General features: G+C 35.8%; 1 protein-coding gene across 1 annotated transcript in view; it reads right to left on the reverse strand.

The window, feature by feature from the left end:
* The window catches only part of LOC136856578 (RING finger protein 17-like), a 122303-nt gene that overhangs the window by 6287 nt on the left and 99801 nt on the right, over positions 1 to 16215 (reverse strand). Inside the window, exons 10-28 of the mRNA XM_067134448.1 lie at positions 15507 to 15679; positions 14581 to 14678; positions 13755 to 14307; positions 12615 to 12819; positions 11559 to 11717; positions 10980 to 11115; positions 10195 to 10396; positions 9736 to 9855; positions 8432 to 8660; positions 7411 to 7586; positions 6868 to 6969; positions 5857 to 5984; positions 4335 to 4434; positions 3970 to 4079; positions 2978 to 3122; positions 2436 to 2648; positions 1447 to 1604; positions 601 to 727; positions 142 to 295 (exon numbers count right to left, since the gene is read on the reverse strand). Coding sequence (XP_066990549.1) covers positions 142 to 295; positions 601 to 727; positions 1447 to 1604; positions 2436 to 2648; positions 2978 to 3122; positions 3970 to 4079; positions 4335 to 4434; positions 5857 to 5984; positions 6868 to 6969; positions 7411 to 7586; positions 8432 to 8660; positions 9736 to 9855; positions 10195 to 10396; positions 10980 to 11115; positions 11559 to 11717; positions 12615 to 12819; positions 13755 to 14108 — 2818 coding nt within the window. The 5' untranslated portion in view covers positions 14109 to 14307; positions 14581 to 14678; positions 15507 to 15679. The remainder of the gene's footprint in view (positions 1 to 141; positions 296 to 600; positions 728 to 1446; positions 1605 to 2435; positions 2649 to 2977; positions 3123 to 3969; positions 4080 to 4334; positions 4435 to 5856; positions 5985 to 6867; positions 6970 to 7410; positions 7587 to 8431; positions 8661 to 9735; positions 9856 to 10194; positions 10397 to 10979; positions 11116 to 11558; positions 11718 to 12614; positions 12820 to 13754; positions 14308 to 14580; positions 14679 to 15506; positions 15680 to 16215) is intronic.

Here is a 16215-nt window from a genome sequence, read left to right on the forward strand (position 1 = left end):
AAACAAAATAAGGAGATAGGATGGATGCAATATATCAGAGTAAGATGACAGACACCCGCTATATGAAGAGTACTGAACTGTATTCAGTTAGCCTAGCGGAAGCCATTTTGATAACTGACATAGGAAATATTTGTAACTCACTTTTCAAAGGCTGCAGATAAATTGTTGCATGATCATCAACATACGATGGGTAAGCAACAAACACTGTAGATTCTGGAAGCTCACAGGGAATCCAGCCAGAAGGATATCTGCTTATATTCGCTTCGTCGTAACTTGGCATGGATTGATCACGCTCCTATAATAAATCAATCAGTCAAAATATTATTAAAAGCATGTATGTTGGTGATACAGCTATTCAAGCAGTAACAGACATGTAGATAATGATTTTCCAAACAAATGAAAAATAATGCAAAATGATTTCTCAACATGCAAAATGAGACACACTTCTGACAACTCGCTACTAAATTTTACAAAATATCAGCTGCACTATGAAGTAACAGTTAAGCAGGGTTGGACAGCAAAACTGAAGGTAAACGTGGGTGCTGCTTGGGACCAAAGGGACACTGCAAACAACTTCAGATAAACACTAATATGTCAAACCTTTTGTGCAACAGCATCATTCAAATCTGGCGTTGTGAGTTCCCTTTTGGAGGACACACACGGTATTTCAGACGTCCTTTCTTCTTCACTATATGGTCTACTTTGGGCTGGAGAATGGCCTCTCACTCTAGGAAAAAAGAAACTTTCAATGTAAAAACATGACTACAAAGAGTGAAAATATAAATACCTATCCGATGTACCATATACTGCATGCCCAATCTAGAGTAGTTTACCATAAGCAAACAAAAAAATTTACTGTGAAGTTCCGAAAAGAATACAAATGCATAAAAATCTACAGTTTTTAAGTGATCCCACAATTAGGAGCCACACAGTATCTGGGGGTTATTCCTGGTTTATCGAACCACCCTTTTAAATCAAACCTTATACGGAGAAACAAACCCACTGTTGTGTGTGGGTACACAAAGGGAAAAAGGGCATCCATGGCTCCCAATACAAACACTATGCTCACTAAATTAAGTAAAACCAACAAACCACCAATAATTAAGCAGAAGTAGAAGAAAAAGCGAAATGAATGATGAAAATGGATAGCGGAAGGCACTTGCGGGTGGTCCAGGCATCAGTAAAGGAGCCTTGCTCATTTATGATCAGTATAATATGGTGTGACTGGAGAGCTGTGTCGAATAAGGGCAATACTGTATATAAATAACGGGTTTAAAACGAACTAACGAAAATGCCTGATAATTGTATGCTTGTCAATAGCATATCTTTTAACATCAATGAGAGCAAACAACTGAATATTCAATGTTCACACTCTATCTCTGGTTTTAGGTAAACTGACATTCTGTTTATCTCAAAACAAACAACTATGACAACATATGTACTTACTGGCAGGGTAACGCTAGACCTTCTTGAATAAGCAATTCGTTGACAGAAACAAATGAGACAGAATTGGCTTCAAAGGGGCCACCTAGCTTCTCTTCGGTGAATTCAACGTAAGCAGGAATCACTTCAATTTTAAAATCTGGATGTTGTTCAGCATCTCCCTTGATTAAATTAAGAGGAAAACTTTTGAATCTACGACATTGTAATGTCTACCGTGTCTGCAAAGTACAGTAAAATATTCAATACCATTTATATATAAATGATTTCAGTTCATGTCAATTCAGAGCCCAAACTGATTACTGTTTCTTCAACTACTTGCCAACTAAAGTACTCTGGATGCTTTTTTTTTTTAAAACAAATTTCATTGCTGTTTAATCCAATTCCATAACTGATGTACCAAACAAACTATTCAGTGCAAGTGCTTGAGACCATACGAATATTATCATACCAAAGAGGATATAAACTACTCAGTTCTCATGATGTACATTCCTCCCTTAGGCCGCATTTTTTGTCGGTTGATACTAATACACCATATTGCTTTACATAACTTGCAAAAAGTGTCAATGTTGGTTCTCATACTTTTTTTAGATTCATTATATCTTGTACCTTACCTCTCAAATAAAACAAGACAAGGAATCAAGCAAGTAAATATGCATAAACTGCAGTATCAGTATGTTTAACATATAAGTTCTCCTACTTTATCTGTAATCCTGTGTGGCTTCCTCCAAAACAGCAAAGAGTTCAGGGTTACCATAGACAGACAACAACAGCTTTTTTCAACATTTTTCGGATACACCTGCCACTTCTTCGCTCTACATTTTATGTTACCGTACGAGAACATACCCAGCTCAACAAGTGCACGCTGGTTAATCAACAAATTTAAATGTAACACACAATAGCCCTCTTTGAAAGAAGAGGTGAATGCTCCTTCAAGTACGACGATCAATATAAAAATGAAGCAGTCCATGCGAGTACATCTAACTGATGTTTACCTGTGGTGTCATGTACAGAATATCTTTACTCGACAGAAGTTCTTCAAGACAATCCTTTGTGATTCCCGGCCATGCCATTTGTCCACCCGGAGGAATAATGTCTGCTAATCTCACTGACAGGCTTAGTGGCTTTATTTCCGCCAAGCCTTCTGGTAATTTGAAGAGATCTGCTTGTTTAATTTTCTGAATTCCACCACAATCAACGAAGTGTACCTTGAAAAACAAAGTGATATGAATATTCAGTAAGTTACTTTTGAATTTTGGTGAATTTGAGCCGACAAGACAGGTTATCCATGTACACAAAGCTAAAAAACTTCTGATTTTAAAGAACATAATTCATGACCTATTTTCCCCTTAAATGTTCAAGATTATCAAGTACTTTAACCAGGCCACTGTGCTGATTTATTTACCTCTTACATAACTTGAGATATCAATATGAATTAGTGAGAGAGAGAATAGTTTTACATTTCTTCCCATGTACATTACAAAATTCAAGACTATTTCGTCATTTACAACAATTACCAGGAAAAATCAACACATACCAGAAATTCCTCATCTGTCACTTCTAGTACCTTGACACGAGCATAACCGCTTGGCTTACACCTGGCTATGCAAACATCACCAATCTCAGGACTGATGTTGGAAGAAGTTATATTCTGCATTTCTTGTATTAGTTTACCTTGAAGTCTGCAAAATAAAATCACGTTTAGATTGCTGAAAAACAGCACCATTTTTGAAAAAACAGAACAAGCTATTACTGTTACCTGGGAGGCAAACATTACATTTCCACTCACGCACAATCTCAACCAAGTTTTCATCATATGTTTTTCATACCATTCTCTATGTATTCCTATTCATTTTATTCCATCAACGATGCGGAATAAGAGATTCAACAGTGGAGGATATGAACTCTGTTCTCTAGAGGTGAGGCAAACTTATTACTATACAGTAGTTTAGGTTTTGTTTGAAAATTCTTTTACAAACAAACTCTTTTACCAGTTTCACAGGATTTTTCAGTTTAACTGAGGCTAATTTTGCCAATATACATTGAATCTTAAGTGGCTATTAGGTTGTTTTGCATGAATCACAAAACCATGGTTCATCACTGGCATAAATTTTTTAGTTTTCCTTGCAATGGAAGTGGTGGTGAGGATTAGCACTGATTTTAGAAATCGGTGTGACAGTGCAATCTTATTCTTCTGCAATCCAAAATGGCACAATATTTTAGCCACAATTTTTTCCACTGTTATACTGGAACCATACCAACTCGTCAAGACACTAATCACTGTACCATATGATCAAGGGTGACAAGAAACTAACAGATATAGCCTTAACTGTAGCACAAATTACCAGAAATGTGTAGCTAAGCAGACCTACTATGCTATTCAGTATCACCTAGCCAAACCACTTTGAAACAATTTTCTGAATAACTTTCACATAAAAACAAACCCAACTTAGTTACACCCAGAACAAAATACTGAAGCATAAATATAACTACAAACTATCACGTAAGAAGTTCTGTAATTGTACGTACTCCTTGAATGCAGTGGAAATTGAGGTCAATCTCAGATGGATGCAAGACGGAGATGTCACTGCGAGACATGTCACATCCTCTTTACTTCTTGATATATATCCTCCACGTTCCTGAAAACAAAAGAAGGTGATTAAATGGAAAAGACTGCCCAAACCTGTTTGATACAAGTACAGTGATTCATTAATGACCTCAGTAAAATCACAATAAATGGCAAGCTATCATCACAGCATAACGACCCATCTTGACCAGTAAAGCACGCATTACTCCCAAACATTTACAACATACACATACAGTAGAGTTAAAATAACATTGTGCTTTGAAAATTTAAGAAACCTGTACTGTACTTGAAATATTACTGTACAAACCTTGACTTCAGCCAGCGTCTCCTGTTTCTGTACTCCGTTCTTCACATCCACTTGTGTCCACTTTTGGGAACCTAGTTTTTTGCTGTGCAATTTCTTGTGTCTGCGAAAAGAGAAGATACCTTAACAGACTTCTGATTAGGACCAAGAATGTCATTGAGTATTTTTACTTGAAGTGCACAAAAGAAAAATATTCAATTATTTGACAAGTACTATATCTACCTACATACATATAGGAGTGTGTGTGTTTTGTAATTTTCGTACAGAACATATGTTTACATTCGACAGCCAGATTTTTGTTAAAATACTGCTACATAATGACTTTCCCCTCATTGCTTTTAATACAATCAACAGAATTTGTTTTACAAAAACCAAGTCTATCAGTAAATCTAATTTGACAGAAAATTATGAATTCTCATAAGTTTTCACCAGCATTTTGCAGGAATATTAATTTTGTACATATTAATTTATTAAGGGCATAGCTTTTACCTTTAGTTATTTTACTGTGACTGTCTATGAACTGAAAGTAAAGGCATAGCAACAAGTATGGTGGGAAAAGTATTGGCTTTCACAGAAAATTTTTTGTATGTGATTTATAATTTGCATTGAGAGTGTCATTTCATCATTATGCATTAATTTTAAAGAGATATTCAGGGTATATTTACTAAAAGACAGAATATAAAATTTAGGCCAAAGGCAAAGCACTGGGACCTATGACGAGCTATTCAGCGCTGAAAGGGAAATTGAGAATAAAAGGACTATACAGGTGTAGCAAGAGGAAAACTCACAGTTGCATATGAAACAATTGTTCAGAAAGAGTCGGAAGTAAGATAGAAAAAAAAAAGAAAATGAATGAAAGTACAGTTTGACAAATGAAAGCAGTTGCAGCTAGGGGCCAATATTGACTGAGGATGCCATGCAGTACGTGTATATATTTAACCTTTGGATACAAAAAATAGGCGTTTTAACAGCGGGGTAATTGTCTGAACATTTCTGCCAACCTTGCATACATTATGGCACTTTCATCTCTCTTTATGAAGAGGCTGTATTGTAGTGTGCGAGATGATTAAATATTTTTGTCAACTTTGCCTTTTTCTAACGTCGTCAACTGTAGTTTGTTAAATATGATGGCTGAAAAAAGAATCAGTTGCTGGGATTAAACAAGAACTGCAAAAGCATAACAACATTAGTTGGAAGCATAATTCTCACAAATAACTGTATCGGAAAAAGGAGATTCAAGACCAACATCTAGTCAGAGTTGTACTAATGATGCAGTCAACAAAGATTTCGCCTCTGAATTAAATTTGCTGGTCATATCAAAAGCTGAGTTTAAAGGAAATGAAAAATCCTAGCACTGGTGAAAAATGAGAAAAGAGGAAAAACATGGCTATACTCCACTTTAGCGACAAATCTTGGTAAATTTCTGTCCGTCGGTCCTTGAAATAAAGTTTTTCTAGCAAGGCAATGATCTGAATTTTATATATGAAAAGAAATTACTTTTTAAAGCTCCTCTTAGTAAACCTACCTCTTGAAACTGCTCTTAGCAAGACCCATCTGTATCAGCCTATCTCCACAATCAATTATTTTGCATGCATCAGACTGTGCTGATAAATTTACTAAAGCCTTTTCATCTTCATAGGAGTGGAACATAACCTGAAAAAATTAATATCTTAAAGTAAACTATAATAATTTAAACCATAGTTACAGAGATTAGGCCATGAATATAGAATTTACATTGTTAAAAAACAAAGAAATTGTATCACCTTCCTTCCAATGAGTAAAATACCGGATGAGCAACCAAGCTATATACTTAAAAAGTATATCCCAAGGAATTTAACAGTATCAACATTTTATGAGATGTTTCATATGAAATTACAGAAATCTTCAACTCAAATATTTTGCAATGCACTTCAGGTTCTAAAAACAAGTCTTAAGTGAGAGGGAAATACATAACACACGAATGACATACAGAAGATTAATGGGATAGTGCTACAAGTCATCCGTTACGCAAGGTAAGCATTTGTATTTGACCTGTCTTCTGTGAGCAAAATATATATCAACATCAAAAGGAACATGACTCCCAAGAGGGCACGTCTTATCTGCACTTGACTCTAAGCCTTGGCACTGTAATGCTTTTGTTCTGGTAGAGTTAACAAGTCTCTAAAAGACACAAGGAAATTACAAAATCAGGGACAGCACCTCCTCTGATAAGCCACCTCAATCAGAAAGCTACCATCTACTTGACTGTCTTCCCACATACCTCAATATCTGGCTGCTGACAACAATGGTTTGTTTCTCACAACGGTACCTTTATAGCACGATCACCCCTCCTTCCTCTCCATTGAACATCCTTAGCTGTTTTGCTAGATATGTATGCAGTTGCCACTGACAGAAGTTTAAAGGCTATATCTAAGACAATGGTTTCTATATAAAGAACATACCTTTTGATCATACTTCCATCTGTAGGGTCAAGAGTATTTATAAATGCTTTATCATATATTGTAATTTTACATAAATATACTATGTTAATACTCACCAGTATCTTTTGAGACTCTAGTATGCCAGTCATCAGAACTGCAATGTTAGGGACCCACCTTTCACCACATGGCTCAATATCTAGAAGACTACATGGAACTGCCTAGAAATTAAATGAAAGCAATTAATACCAAATATCAAAACATAAGCTCCCACTCACTCTGCAGAAGGCTGAAAAAATCTAATCTTTAAAAAGAAATAAAGGCTTTTCTTTATTTATGAGTGGAATGCGTGTGGCTTTGCCAGTTAATGTGAAAGCACGGCACGTGATTTTCTGAATGTCTATGTACATTAATGTTTCGACAACTGAATGTGCAGCTCCACTGAGATTTCTGGTGGAGTGACATCGCAAAAGAAACCTACTGTTTAGTTTTCTTTACATTTCCAGCTTGCATGAGCCATTGCAAGTTTTTCCACACGGAAACAAAACTCCTAAATACATTAAGCTTAAATATTAATGAAAAAACAGGCAACAAGTAAATCTCCAAACTCATAAGATTAAACCATACAGAGCAGTAATTACAAGAGAAAAAATCTACCATACCTGCATTGGTAATAACGCAAATCTGTCTGCAACTTTGTTAACCTGCTTGTACCAAAGCCTTTCTTGGTTTCCAAAATCCACATAGAAGACATCAACTTTTCTATAACCTGGCAGGTCGACAATAATGGCACGATACCACTTCTCGTCGCCGCTATACTTAGCCACACAGAGCATACCTGAAATATAAATTGCAGTCAATAATTTCATACATATGAAAAATCTAGAAAAGTAAAACGAAAGTCAAACGAATTATTACATTACTGTAGAATTACTGCCAGTAATGTTTGTGCCTAGATGTGATTTCAAAACCTAAATATTAAATATTGCTGTGGAGGAGGAAGAAGGAATATAGAATTTAGGCTGCAGGTATAGTGCTGGGACCTATGTGGTCATTCGGTGCCAAAAGGGATTTTGAGTGTAAGAGGCTTAAAAGGTGTAACAGGAGGAAAACCTTGCAGTTGCACAACGAAAAAATTGTTAAAAGAGGGTTGAGGAAAGTGTGATGGAAGAAAGAATATGAAAGGAGGTACAGTAAAAGGAATGAAAAAGGGCCAAAGGGACGCAGCAAATAACCTTAAGTAATGCCTACAGTGCGCTGCGTAAGGTGCACTGACAGTACTAACCCCCTACAGGGTAAATACTGCTGTGTGCACTTAGGAAGTTATTATGTATAATATTGACTTACTTGATACTCATATCAAGAAGTCTGCTACAGTACGACCAAGATGTCAGTCATGGACATACTTCCCATAAAGATTAGGGAACAGGCAAAACTGCAAAACATACAATACAGAATGTTGAATACAAGAGTTTTTCAGCGCATATCTTAACTAAGACTTTTGAAGTGAATTGTAAACGGTGCAAACAAGTTGGTTCCATGAAGCAATTTCATATACTGTATTGGCTTGGAACTTTTTACCCACATGCAAATCAATTACAAAACCAAAGATTTATATACTACTATATCTAGGAAGAAATTAATATACAGGACATAAAATACTAAGATAAAAATCCTACCTACCTATTTTTGGAGCAAATATGTGCCAATCCAAGTTTCCCACTATTGATGGTGAATTGTAATGTGACTGTAATTCATTCATCAAGGATGTCAAACAATCGCAGTTACTTTTAAGTTGAAGATAAAATTCGTTAGGAGATTTCACGTGACAAACTAAGACTTCAGTATCACACTTTCCAAAAGGTAACTCTGGGCGATGATAACTTCTCATTGGCGTCATCTTCTTCTTGTACTGGAATCAGAAATACATGAACGACTGAATCCTTCCAAAAATTAATTATGATACGAACGCTTGCAAAAAATGTCATAATCAGTTCCAAAAGCAGCTGTTCTATTACGAAAGAACAAAGTTTTAAAATGAACAATGTCTTCTACCCTTCAAATGGCGACACATGAAAAATAGGTAGCTTGGAAGCAACAGCTGAGTAAATTTTGTATCTATCACTTACAAACATTTTCTTGTACTGCTGTAATTCTCTTTCTTAGTTAATGACACAAAGAAAATTCAGCTCAATGGGGCATAAAGCTTAAAATATAAAACTGATTGTCTCTTCAATCAGGTGAAGCATAATCAAATCAAACAAAAATTACTGTGCGCCACACCAATTTTTCCTAATTCCGGTCAGCTTTGCAGATTCTTTGTTGATAAAATGGTCTAGGAGAATGATGTCAATAGGGTCTGATAATCATCTTCCCCAATCATTTTGAAACAGTCATAAAAAGTACAAAAAAACTGGACGAAGTTCAACTCCTAAATATCACTCTGGATTCAAAGACAATCTCCTCTCCAAGTATAGTCTCTCTTGGGTTTCCGTCAACCACGAACAGTTAAAATGGGGTTTGAAATACAATTATTCAACTCAGAATAAGAACAAAAAAGTGATGAAGCTTAACCAGGTTTTGCAGTGGCATGTTTCGATTAAAGCCTGGACAGGATCAGATGACAAAAGAATGATCTTATAACTCACTGATGCTAGTTCCTGGAGCATTACTCTACGTACCATGATCATCAGTCTGATTCTTGAGTAATCCCATGGAACCAACCAACTAACAGGTACTATATTCATAACTTAATCATATTAGTTAAAACATTTGGTCTTTAAGATGAAAAATATGGATTCACAAGTTTTGCAGAAGAGGCTGATATTTCCCCTGAAGCAAACACTAATAACATATCAGATAATGGGTCTTTACAAAGCCAAAGAAGTTTGCTACTGTAAGCTGACTGGAGAAATCTGTTGAAGAAAACAGATACCATCAAATTCCTGATATTATTTCATAAAAAACAAAATGGAAATATCAAATACCTGATCTTGGGGAGACTTATTTACGTATATACCATATCCCAAGAAGATCAAAACTTCTCGGATGGACAGTGGGAGGTCATTTGCTATGCCGACCGTTCTCCCTGGCCTGCGTAAGTCGACCTTTAAAAATGAAATGACCATTAACATTTTGAAATCACATCTTGAAATGAGATACTTTCAGGATATTCATACTTGCTGCATAAGTTACATTCAAACATTTCAACTACATAACTTTCAAAATAAAAGCTAATTCTCTTATATAAATCTTTTGATATGCCATGCACCATTTATTACCGTATCAAATCCATTTAACGTTAGGTAAGTATACAACACTACGTAAAAGCATGTCTTCTGAAACGGGTCAAATTTAAAATTACAACACGTGTGAATAAAAAACACAAACTAATACAAATAACACAAAAGTAATTAAGAAAAAATAACAAAATACATTAAACGTACCAAACATTTATTTGTATCTTGTACCGTTTCACAGTCAATCACGTATAACTGCAAAGAAATGTCTTTTACAAGGTCGCAAAATATTTCCACAGCTTCAGCATCCCAGCAATCTCCTCTCGCTGGGATTATTTCCCAGAGAGAGCATGCCATACAGAAAGGTGGCAAGTTCTCCAGCTGGTACGGAGGAGGGCACTCTCTCAACCTGAAAAAGGGTCACATATCTTCACATCCATTATCTGGAACAAAAACATTTGTATAATCAAGTAGAAATATATAAAACATTCTTTAACAAATTGAATTGAATATAAAACTTAGGCCAAAGGCCAAGCACTGGGACCTACAATGTCATTCGGCGCTGAATGGATGCAAACTGTTCCAGTACCATTTGAAGCTTTCTCGATATCGTACACTGTATTTGTAAAGCAATTCACTAGTCACAAAGTCGTTTTGATTCTGTAGCACATTTCCAACACTTTTTGTATCTAAACTAACACCAGTTATCTCCAGAATTATTATTAAAGCAAGTGAAGGTGTCTTTGTGATTTCATTTTGCCAAGGGTTACAGTTAATGATGGATATTTTTATAATTACCACAGTACATCCTCAAACAGAATCAACAAACAGGCACACTTAAACATTGTACACAGTTTTGAATTTTATCATTCTTTTATGTACTGCTGCATTTATTTTAAGATGAATGTTGTCTAAAGTTCTACAGGCTCATTTTGAATATAATATACTTTAATTTTTTGCAAAGTTCAAAAAGGTTCAGGAATGCTTCTTACCTGGAAGTTTTAATGGTTTCATTATTGCCATAATCAACATACTCAACAACAACCTCTTGAGAATCTGGCAGTACGGACAATGCAAGGGCTCGATACCACTTTTCATCAGCAGTGAAACAGCAAATGTATAACTTTCCTGAAAGTGAGACCAATTTAATGACTGAAAAATACAAAGCATTTGTAGCTAACTTATACATGATGAAAATTCAAGGAGAGGTTGGGAGGATTATAAATACTATCAAAATCTTATTTGCTTTCACTGAAAAATCTGGCAGTGAATGATATTTACTTTTCAATAAACTTCACTTGGTTCAGACAGCCATACAAAAGAAAATCTTGGATCCAGAAAAACAGTAAGAGATTAATTTGCATTTGACAGAGATGTAAAGAACAGCGTCTCCTAGTTTCACGAGATGAACTGCAAAATTAATTCTTAAATTTAGGTAATGTTTTCTGGCACCCACTGACAACAACAATGGGTTAAGAATTGGTGGGGATGGGATGGGGGTGCTGTAATACACGCTGTCGTATCCAACATGACTACTACAAACTCAAGAGGGGAAATTCGACAACACTTACCAACAAGCGGTACAGTTTCAACAGTTCTGGGTTCCTCTCTTGCAATCCTATTCAACTTATGACCTAGACTCACAATCCAACTAAAATCAACGCTTCGCTGCACATAAAATAAAGAGGGACTCTCGACGAATGCTATTTTTACATGCTCCTCCAGCAACACTGGAGAGAAATAGAGGGAATGATAAGAAATGATACTGAAATGCATGTTATGAAAAACTGCAACTCTGATATAGTGATGCAAATACAATGAATGGGCTTGCGTCTTAAGGAAGAAAGTACGTACATGAACACAAGGCCATAAATATTTAAAAGACAATATATAATTTGAGACTTTCATGGAACTGACAAAATTTAAACTGCTAGGCGAACAATTTTAATTTGGTAAATTAAATTAAAGAAGAGAAAATACAGCAGCTATATACTGTATTGCACAGTGCAAAGTATGGATTTGTCTAAAATACTGCTAAAAGTTTACTTCTGGAACAGTGAAAGGATTAAACAAAATTAAAATGCAACTCATTGGTTTCATTAAAAATATGTGAGTACGAAACATAATTTGGTTTGCTAAATAATCAAAGATTTCTACATCCCACAAAACAGCACTCAAACACCCACATGTGTGCTGACTACCTAGTTACATTTTGTTTGACATCTTTCTATGAAAATCTTTATTTCACAATACTGGAATCATAAAAGGTGACCTCTTGCTCTATTCCTGGTTTCAAATATGTTAAATCAAACTCGATAAATATAAAATACTAAGGTATTTACAATCTGACAAACACCCATATCCTACTATTACAGATAACTTTTCTGTGGCCAAAGTTTAAATAATCACGACTACTTACATTGAATAACTATTGAATTTTGGCCAAAGGCCAATCATTGGGACCTGTGAGGTCATTCAGCACTGAAACGGAAATTGACAGTAAGAAGATTGAAAAGGTGTAACAGGAGGAAAACCTCGCAGTTGCACTATGAAACAATTGTTAGAGAGGGTGGAAAATAAGATGGAAGAAAGAGAATATGAACGGAGGCAAAGTAACGAGCACTCACACGGCAAGTTTTTACTCGACGTCTCTGAGTTCTGATCACAGGATGGTGGAAAATGTAACTTGCTATCTGACGAGAGAGTTCTTGTAAGAGGAAATGTCCTTATAGAATTTGTAGAATCCGATTCATTTAGTAAGCTATCCACTGCTTTTGTCACCTTTGGGCGAGCTCCAGAAGATATCCATGTGTTATCCATTAATACAGTTCCCTGGAAGGATAAATATATTGGTGATCAATTTGAAACCACAGGCACATTATCTACTTATCATTCAATCCCCATCATAAATAATTCTGGTGTGTATGGAATACAGACGATTTTGATTGTGCAGTTATCATACGCTCTTCCTAGTCCAAGATAATCAAATACATTCCTTGAACAAAACAGCATCAAGGTAATAGTTCGAGTGGTTGGGCAACAGGATAAAGAGATTCATAAAATAATGGAAATAAAGTAGTAGAAGGCTCTGGAGGTGGAACTGGGAAAAGTGTTGGACGACAAGGCTGCAAAAGTGAAGCAGGAAAGAAGTACATTAAAGCAAAAGGCTATAAAGTGCATGCAATTAGAGGCCAAGGGAACACCCTTCAGTAATGCCTACAGTTACCAGGCTAACATGAATCTCATTACATATTTATCTAGACAGGCAGGTTGCCTGCCTTAAATTACAGCTAAGTTCCTTTCCTATATAATTTTTCAGCTGAAATCCACTCTGTTCCATATTTACCTGATGAAATACCAAATTCACCCTACCTCGAATTCTCGGGCTTTTTTACTATTACCACAATAAGAATTTATAATATAGTAACCAGTTGCTATTTGTACTCCGTAATATACCCCTTGAGATGAAAATTAGTAACAAACCAATGAAAAGATTTTTCAAATGTACAGAGGTATAAGTTTTACAGTACTGTATATGAAACAAATCCGAGCAGAAGATATATATTAGGAGGATTTTCACAATCCTTATCCTACAGCGATAGTAATCCTTGTTTTTGTCATTACCTCAAAGTCTGCAGCAATTACAGACCCTAGCTCTAGTTCTACATTTAAAAATAAAAAATTGTTATTTTTTCTCTAAGCTTCTTAGTGCTGAGTATATTAATATGATTTGTTGACAAAATTTTCTTCAACTGATTATTAATTACCTGACTGCTGCTGGTTTCGTTAGCAACGGACAATAAGTTATCCTCACGATTCTGTGCATTAACTTCCTGAAAACTCTGAGCAGCCGTTCCAGCATCATCAGATTCAATTTTGACTAAAATCTCTGTCCTTTCCTCTCTACAAGGATGGCTTTCGATGACATCTAACTCTTCTTTAAGGGGCTGTAAAACTATCCCTCCCTGGTCTGGGGTTCTGTGACTAAGCAAATCGGTACCATTTTCATTCGAACACATCTGCTGAAGGTCTGAAATCATGGCGTAATTTTCAGGAGGCTTGGCACTGCTTATCAATTCCAGAGCAGACATTTTAGCGCTTTTTGATCTTGATGACGGCATTTCAGCCTCCTGTCTCCAACACCTTTGGCCAAGCTTTCTGGCAGGAGCAAATCTTGGATTTCAGCAACGCCGCCGTTAGATCTTGAAACGAAAGCGGGATCAGTCTTGCTATGCCTTGGAGAAATTTCCTCCTTCTTGATACTAATGTCATGACGATTGATAGCACCGACTGCAGAACCACTGGATGTTTTGCTGAATCCTGAGAAAGATAGTTATCAATGACAACAGAGTAAACAAAAGTACCCTGGGAAAAATTTATAAATTACTTTAATGGCTTCATTTATAATACATGTGCATTTCAATACCACTTGAAGTGGCTACAGTATATGCAAAACAACATTTCTCATAATTATCTGCGAGCATTCGAATTTCAGGAGGCTCTGTGGAATACACACGAAAAACTAACGAATATTACAATAAGAAAATCATGTTTGTAGCAATAAAATAAGAACATTACCACTTGATGCAATACCTGTCAAACTGTCTTCAAGAGCCCGAATGGTGCAGCTGACTTCTTCAACTGTTATACAGTCAGATATTGTATGTTCCAGGCCCTCACTCAGCTGACACCTTAAAGGTGGCAGGAAAAAAATATTATGAATGAAAAGAATATTACTCAGCTACTCAAATTCCACGTTGTAAAAGACCCTTTCAGTGTACAGCACAATTTGTATGTAATTAGCGTACCGCACCCCCTGCGAATAGCTAAAATCCACAAATACTTAAAACCCCACTAAAACACTTAGAACTGCCTATTTTGATAGTTTAAACACAAAAAAATCCTCTACAAATGCTTACATCTGAGTATTTTAATAGTTTTATCACAACAAGTGCATTTAGTCACGAATATGATGTGAAAATACATTTATTAGTGAATATTTCTCAGTGAAAAATATTGCGAATGGGCGAATTTTCCACGTTCAATGGGTATATACATTCTACAGAGAAATCCGCGAACAGTGAGACCACAAATATGGGGGGGGGGGTTACTGTAATGCACCGAAATTGGCAAATTATGCACAGGGGTCTTACATGCAAAGCTGAGGTAACCTGGAAGGCTGTTTACCCATACGTAGTAGACTACTCCATAATACTGTAATATTACCCATATCAACTCATATAACATTATCATTATTACTATTACTATTTTCATTACCCTTTGGACAAAAGGGTTGAAGGTTATTTGGATTTTGCTCGCTGTATGAAATAAAGCCTTCTATAATGCCACACATGCATCCTGAACTGGTATTTCGTCATTCACTGTCAATAATCAATAAAGCACTTAATTTTTCACATGCCATCAAATATGGTAATTTAACGACAACCAAAGTCAACAGGAAAAATGTACTGTATTCAGCTAAACAGTAATACTATAGGGAAAAATCTATCGTCGCTTACTTGAAAAACATAGCATGGCTGTCCAAAATGGGCTGGGAGACTGAATTTAGGATTCTCTTAAATTCGCCAAGAAATTTTGAAAAATTTACCGATGGCGCCTCTCCATTCACAAGAAGTCCTCCATACTTTAAAACTGAGTCACATTTGTCGATCTCCTTCTCCTCATCAGCTTGCTAAACAAGAAAAAAAAAAAAAATTTTGAAAAAATCAAAATCAACCAATTACTGAGAATACCCAATACCATTAGTTCTAATGGATATTAAAACAATTAAGCATTTTTTTGTATGAACACTGTCCTAACTACGTCGTGAAGTACAAAGATCTTATAAAATGAGAAATGTTGAAAGAATGCTATAAAAGTGGTTTCAACAGAGTTTTCTCTAAAACAAAAACACAAAATTAAGTCTAAGAAATGCAGGGCATATTATTACTAACATCCAGCTACAATTAGCTGTCCACGTTACTCGCGGGGGGATGTGTACCATTAAGCCCCTCCCCCCCCCAAATAGCTAAAACCCACTAATACCTCAAACCCCTCTAAAAACGCTTATAACGGCCTATTTTGATAGTTCGAAACACCAAAAAACCATCTAAATATGCTTATACCTGAATATTTTAAAAAAATACTGCGAATAAGAGATTTTCCCACAAATTTTGTGTGTATATATATTGTGTATATATGTTCCATAGAGAAACCCATGAATAGGTG

The sequence above is a fragment of the Macrobrachium rosenbergii genome, chromosome 36 (genome assembly GCF_040412425.1).
Source record: "Macrobrachium rosenbergii isolate ZJJX-2024 chromosome 36, ASM4041242v1, whole genome shotgun sequence".
Lineage (NCBI taxonomy): Eukaryota > Metazoa > Arthropoda > Malacostraca > Decapoda > Palaemonidae > Macrobrachium > Macrobrachium rosenbergii.